At 42.2% G+C, this 6,948-nt stretch overlaps 1 protein-coding gene across 1 annotated transcript; it reads left to right on the forward strand.

Moving 5' to 3' along the window:
- The first annotated feature begins 1,469 nt into the window (after nucleotides 1–1,469).
- On the forward strand, nucleotides 1,470–3,743 carry LOC134193066 (dual specificity protein phosphatase 13A-like). Its single transcript, XM_062661854.1, has 3 exons — nucleotides 1,470–1,616; nucleotides 1,694–1,908; nucleotides 3,383–3,743. The coding sequence occupies exons 1-3, from the start codon at nucleotides 1,486–1,488 to the stop codon at nucleotides 3,583–3,585; spliced, it is 549 nt and encodes a 182-aa protein (XP_062517838.1). The 5' UTR covers nucleotides 1,470–1,485; the 3' UTR covers nucleotides 3,586–3,743.
- Nucleotides 3,744–6,948: the final 3,205 nt, after the last annotated feature.

Raw genomic sequence — 6,948 nt, forward strand, 5'->3', positions numbered from 1 at the left:
CACCCACCGACAGCTGCAGATCTAGAGTTACCTACCAAAATAGTTTGAACCAGCCAGATTACAATTGTGACTCTATGTCTTCGTATGAGTATGACAGGTTCTGAAACAAGAACGATGTCTCAGTGTAGTGTACATGCAGTCACTCTCACGTGATGCTGATGCCATGCACTCCTTGCCTCTTTGACCTCAATTTATACGGTTTCGGTTCTCTTCTCTCTAGTTCTTAGAAACAGTGAGAGGTCAAATGGCATGATGTTGAAGGTTTTCAAGTAATCGATCGCAATCTGTACGACCGACAAGAAATATCCTAGACTCTCTTTTCGTGTTCTGTATATAAATGGTAATGCAGTAGTTGTCATTTAGATAGAGCACTGCATGTAGTGATCTTGACGTTACTCGAATTGAGGCACAAGTAAAAGATTGAGTCAGACGTGAGGAGAAGGATTCTGTATATCAAATGTATAATCAAGGTTCGGTTTGTTTGGAGTTTCGGACGACAGGAGAGGGTTCACTGGAAAAACTTCTAGTGTGCCTCCTGTCATATGATGGTTCGTCATCTACTTAGATTAAATTTCATAAACATAACAAAAATGAAATGGCTATGATGTGTCTTATAGCTATTCGATTATGGAGAATATCGTTTGCGTTTGCAGTCTAATAGGAGAAGAGTTTCAAATCCTAAACTGGAGGTAAGACGCTTCACACTGCAACAGGGTGAGGAACAGCTATTGATATTCACGGAGTTGCCCCGGTCACGAAGTTACCCCCGGATTAACGTATATGTTATGTTAGCACACATGCACGCACGCAGACACACACACACACACACACACACACACACACACACACACACACACACACACACACACACACACACACACACACACACACACACACACACACACACACACACACACACACACACACACACACACACACACACACACACACACACACACACACACACACACACACACACACACAAACAAACAAACAAACACACACACACACACGTATACACAAGTAAACATACGCTTGATTTTTGCCTAATTAATCAATGCCTTTAGACTATAGGAATCTCATCTAAAAGATATGCAAGCTAATAGCTAATTCAACGGCCTTCTCAACCGCTTCAGTAACGTGCTGCCGTTTCGTACCATTGTTAGATAATCAACTAGCTAAAATATATAGTACTTGTCAGGTCTTGCCGTCTCTAGATAATTGTAAATAGATAATGATCTGATGGCCGAGATGAATGGCGTCGTGTCTCGTTGAGGTACACACTACGAATCAAAGAGAGTAAGTAATGTTTTAGTGTTCGTTCCCTTCCTACGGCTCATATAGATCTGTCCGTTGTAAAAAAAAACTTCACTCGCTTAATTCTAAGTTGCATTTAAGAACGTTAACTAACTTAACTAATTAATTGTCTAATTGATGACGCGAGTCACATACTGCGCTTGCGCACCAGCATCTCGTGAAGTGAATATGGCGGATCTGGAAGACGTGACTGAAGAACAACTGGAAGCTTTGAGGAATATAATCTCTCCCAATGGCATTTGTGAGTTACCAAACACTGCCTTGGACGTCGTTCTTGACAAAATCCTAATTGGAGAAAAGTAGGTAGGCTACTAGACACGTGCACGCATGCATGACTGTATCAACTCGTTATTAAATGAATGAATGATTCGTTAAGGTCTGCTGCTCTCAACAAGTTGTCTCTAAAGCGCCTTGCAGTCACTCATGTAGTTAACTGTGCTCATGGGGAGTCACGTTATCACGTGACCACAGGACCTCAGTTTTATGGAGATGAGTTTAGATACTACGGAATCGAGGCTACGGATGTGCCTTCGTTTGATTTGACTCCTCATTTTCGACCTGCAGCCAAGTTTATAAGAGATGCGATCCTGGGTATAAAGTAGTCAAAGTAGCTATTACTACTCTCTGTCTGTTTGTCTCTCAGTCTGTCTGTCTGTCTGTCTGTCTGTCTGTCAATACATATATTTTCAAACATGGAACTATTATACATCACTGCAAAGTACATAACTATAACTAAAGTCCAACACTAGTAACAACATAAAACTTGTAAACTACATACGAGAGGCTAGACGCTAGAGCTAGGTACAAGATCAGGCGCGTACCCAGGATTTCTCTGGGGGTTTCCATATTAATATCAATAATATTGATCTGTTTATATTAATATCAATATTATTGATCTTAATAACTGTTTTTATATCAATATCTAGATTAATATTGATATTAATGGTTTAATTGATATTTGATATTTACTCTCATCTTTGTCCGCTTCTGCTGACTGTCAATTCGAGCCTCCGCTCCGAGGGGTCCATCTTCAGCAGCTGTAGGCCCTGTTACAAACTGCGACAATGTCAACTGACGCTTCATTCCTGACTGGCACGTGTAGCAGTGAGAAGACAGCGCGTTAGACACGTGCTACAACATAGCCTCGAATTCCCAGACATCTGTGTACCGTTAGCGGTAACGCCCACCTCTAGGGGGGTTTCCGGGCAACCTGGAAACATGCCTGCGTACGCCACTGAAGATACGCAAGTCAGAAGAAATAAATCCAAAGAAGACCAGGAGATGGTGACGACAGAATCCGAGAAGACGCACTAGGCCACGAGGGCAATGTAAGGCTGCGATAATCCCAGATGCTGAAGTCACAAGATGGACGACAAGACGAAGAGGTAGACGAGATGATGACGACAAAATCTGGAGAACACGCACTAGGCCACAAGGGCAAGGTAAGGCTGCGATGATCCCAGACACTGAAGTCACGTGCACAAGATGGACGACAAGACTAAGGAAAGACAACATGATGACGACAGAATCTGGAGAAGACGCACTAGGCCACGAGGGCAAGGTAAGGCTGCGATAATCCCACACGCTGAAGTCACAAGATGGACGATGAGACGAAGATGAGATGACGACGACAGAATCCGGAGAAAATGCACTAGACCACGAAGGCAAGGTAAGGCTGCGATGATCCCAGACACTGAAGCCACAAGAGTAAAGACAGAACGCAAACTCGATCACAACAAAGAAACATAAGCCACGGAAACAACATACGACGAAAAGCAACTCAACAAAAGCGTTCATTCCAGAAACGGGGACTCCATACAACCGAATAGGACTGAAGCAAACGACGAAAGCGGAAAGAACCGCTGACGCCAAAAAGAATCCTGAAAAAGCTCTCCTCTTCTGTTGATGACTTCTACTTTACAGAAACTGTAGGCTGCAAGCACCGCTTCCATTCATCCGGGGTCTGTCTGTCTGTCTGTCTGTCTGTCTGTCTGTCTGTCTATCTGTCTGTCTGTTTCTCTTTCCGTCAGTTATCACGTCTAGAGTTTGATGTTTATCTTTGTAGGTGGTGGAGCAGTGCTGGTAAATTGTGTGGAGGGTGTCAGTCGTTCAGCGACAATTGTGATTGCCTACTGCATGCTAGAGAAACGGATGAGCTTACCAGAAGCCATTACAGTTATCAGAAAAGGCAGAAACATATGTCCTAACGACGGTTTTCTGAAGCAGTTACTCAGATTTGAGAGACAGCTACAGAAGAGTGGTCAATAGACTTTCCAAATGCTATACTGCTTCTACAAATGCATTTATTATTCATCTTTTGAATACTGCACCGTCATGCTTTGTTGAGGCTACATACAATAGATTTGCGCTGTGTCACGGGTACTTGAACTACTACTAATAGGCTAAAGCAACGGATAATATAAAGGCGTGGCTTCGAAAAGACGCGCGAGCACGGCTAGTAGCGTACGTTATTCCAGACCTCAGATGAAAGTTGCGTATATCTGATGGAGAACAATTCCGGTATAACGTAGTTTTGTTTTCCTAAGTAGTAAATTTACGCCCACTCGTCGATTTTTACCCTGTTCTCTATGGTAAATTAATACCCGGATCCGGCCGACATTGAAACCTGTCGCCGAGCATAAATTATTTCGACCAGTAGCTTAAACATTTGTTTGGTTTACTACTACGCCACCGGGTCGCTGTAAAGCAGGAAAAGTGCACTACTAAGTTAGAAAACAATATTTTTTGTAGCTCCACTTCGTCATTCCCGGATGTCCAATCCTCATCCTATATTTGTTGTTGGCTAGGTCGTCTACATGCTAGTTGTGTGACGATTTCAACCTCGATCGAAAGCTGACATGACGCCACGTGTTCGTTGCAATCACATGCAGACTGCATGGATCTGCTCCCAATCAAGTAAAGTACGTACACTGTACAAAGTGGTCTAACGGACTGAAGGCATTACTATTAATTAATAATAATACTAGTACCATCTCTATCTAGAGGATACTTTCAGAGTTTTTTCTATTTTTGCCTTGCTTCCAGTCCCGTAGCTACTCCTTGTCGATCACATGCTGAGCTAGTGATAGAACGTCCTAGTAGTGACGTCCAGTTGTTCTTGGATCTTCTCGTTTTTCCAGATAGGGCTCTCACTTCGTCGTCTAACCAAGTAATTTTCTCTTGCCATGATTGAGTCACACGACAGTGCATGTACATGCAGCTAGTGGCATGGGCAGAAGTACATACGCGGTCATACGGGTTTCAAGTCACCTGAGCGTTTACACTCTAATGCGCAGTGAAATTAACTTAAATAGTGAGAACGAGGCCTAAATCGTGTTTGGCACGTGTTTGGCCTTAGTATCTAAGTAAGACTCTAGTGAGCAGTCATGTGTTTCGTTTACTCGAATGAGATACTACACCCATTTATAACCAAATAACATTCATTGATCGATAAATATATATGAATTACTAGTTTTATAGGAATTATTATAGAAAGTTTGTTAGTTAAAGTTTATTTTATGTTGCAATAACTTCTATAATTCTGTTTTTATAAATTTAAAATTGAATGAGCATAAATGAATAGACAAGTCAAAGACAGCTGTTGATATGTTGACTTCTCACTTTAGAAGTCAGAATTTATACAACGCATCGATGGTTGGATGCGTTTCCACTCGAATCAAATGCTCTCGGACACATTCTTTTTAAACCGCTTGTCAACAATGGATTTACGCTGTCAGAGCTGGTAAGCAAAAAGTTCATCATATGAGTGGACATTTCATCATTACCCGATTTTTGTAGACTGTATTCTTGCGATTTGTTGAATTTTTGGTAATTTTGGCATTGACCTGAAGACATTGATGTACCTGGACCGTCTTGTTTGACAATAAATGAGTCTCCGGTAGAAAGCGACGTACCACACAACATCATTTTACATTGAATACCCTCGAAGCAGCTCAACAGATTTTCAGGTGAAACAAATCGGAGAAATTTGGTCGTGACACATCCAGTCTAGAGAGACACCAATACAAATGTTGATGCGATGATTTAATATTAACTCAGTTATTGCTGTAGAATGACGAATGACAACCTTGACGATTAATCTTCCGTCGTCGTCGACAGCCAGATGACTTCCGTCCCACGTACGTATAACCCATTGGTCGTTGTGTACATCATATGCTTCGAATCTCAACAGTTCGTGTCGAGTGACAAGTTCTTTACCAAAGCCAACATTTCCTGATGAATTCTTAGGAACACTTAGCAGCCTCGTTTCACTTGTAATAGGCAAGGCTGTGCTCAAAGCAACGACATAATCATCGCGGCAAAAGCTTTCCTAGAACAACATCAATGGTCTAAATATAGATACACTTAGAGTATAGATTGACAACATGCAGTCATGGAGTTTCCAATGATCTCGTCTTTATATACAGAGAAAGATGATCATAGGTCGAGCAAACCCCGTCTCACTAACCGGTTGAGTTGATGATGATGCTTGTAAAGGCATCGATGAAACCATGGCGAACAGAGATAGCAGCATCAACCAACAACAACTTGATGCATCCATGACCTCGACAATATCTTACCATACAAAATACCTTTAGTCAACTGTAGACTGACTTCAATAGAGACGTTCCTAGTGTGTGATTTCTAATATAGGAATACTTTGACCGGAAATATTTACCTGCATTTGCATCAATGAATGGGCTGCGGAAGTAGTATTAGCATGTGCTAATCACTACTCTGACCATCGGATTCCTACGATTTGTTCCGAATATTATTAATAGCGCCTGGTATGTATACCACTTGAACACTATTGATAACTCACGTTTTTACAGAATTTATAGGTTTCGCAATTGTATGGTCTAGTCTAGGGTTACCAACCTAGACATACGAAATCGTTTAAGGGCGTGGACGTGGGCTACACGTGGGCTATGCGGGTGACAGTGTGGAAGGAGATAACATCCAGCGTTATAGATGATTTCATTCTTGACGTCACGTGTTGCTCACCTCATCCGCCCCGTGTACAACCACTCATTGTCATCGTGTTGATACATCGTCTGCTTAGTTAACAATTCCCTGATTGTTAAACAGTTGTGTCTTGGCAGACTCGCTGTGTTTGCGGTACCGCGCCTTGTCATGCTTACATCCAGTATAGGCCTAATCCTGTACCTGCACGTACCTACTCAAGGTTACGGTGTGCACGTTTACGTCATAGATATTTGCATTCTGTGCATACCGATCTCCCTTCTGGTAACTACCGTAGTACCAACCCAAAAGAATTGAAACATTTCTGTTCTGCATGTGTAAGTAAAACATCATGGTTTGGACAAAGAACGGTGGCTTACTCCAATGTAGGCGTATGGATCTAGTTACTCTTTTGAGGTCAACCATGTCTAATTAATGATGCTCCAGTTCTCTCGGTCTGTGGTTGAACGAGCTAGGGCATTTACGAGTATGCAAGAGAATGCAGTTGAGAGAAAGTAGAGTATAAAAATAATAATTAGAGGAAACACCGCGTACAAGGAAAAGGACCTAAATCGAAGACGGTAACGTACGAGTACTCTGAAGCCGCGCAGACATCTTAGTCGATTATCACGCCGACGCGGACCGTCTCTTCTATTAGCTTTACGCGGG

Source organism: Corticium candelabrum, chromosome 17 (genome assembly GCF_963422355.1).
Source record: "Corticium candelabrum chromosome 17, ooCorCand1.1, whole genome shotgun sequence".
In the NCBI taxonomy this organism is placed as follows: domain Eukaryota; kingdom Metazoa; phylum Porifera; class Homoscleromorpha; order Homosclerophorida; family Plakinidae; genus Corticium; species Corticium candelabrum.

Bases quoted from the DNA above. Each gene is read 5' to 3' on its own strand.
- LOC134193066 (XM_062661854.1), top strand. From the start codon at position 1,486: ATGGCGGATCTGGAAGACGTGACTGAAGAACAACTGGAAGCTTTGAGG. The intron at 1,617-1,693 runs GTAGGTAGGCTA...TGATTCGTTAAG, and splicing joins AAAATCCTAATTGGAGAAAA to GTCTGCTGCTCTCAACAAGT. The intron at 1,909-3,382 runs GTATAAAGTAGT...TTATCTTTGTAG, and splicing joins TATAAGAGATGCGATCCTGG to GTGGTGGAGCAGTGCTGGTA.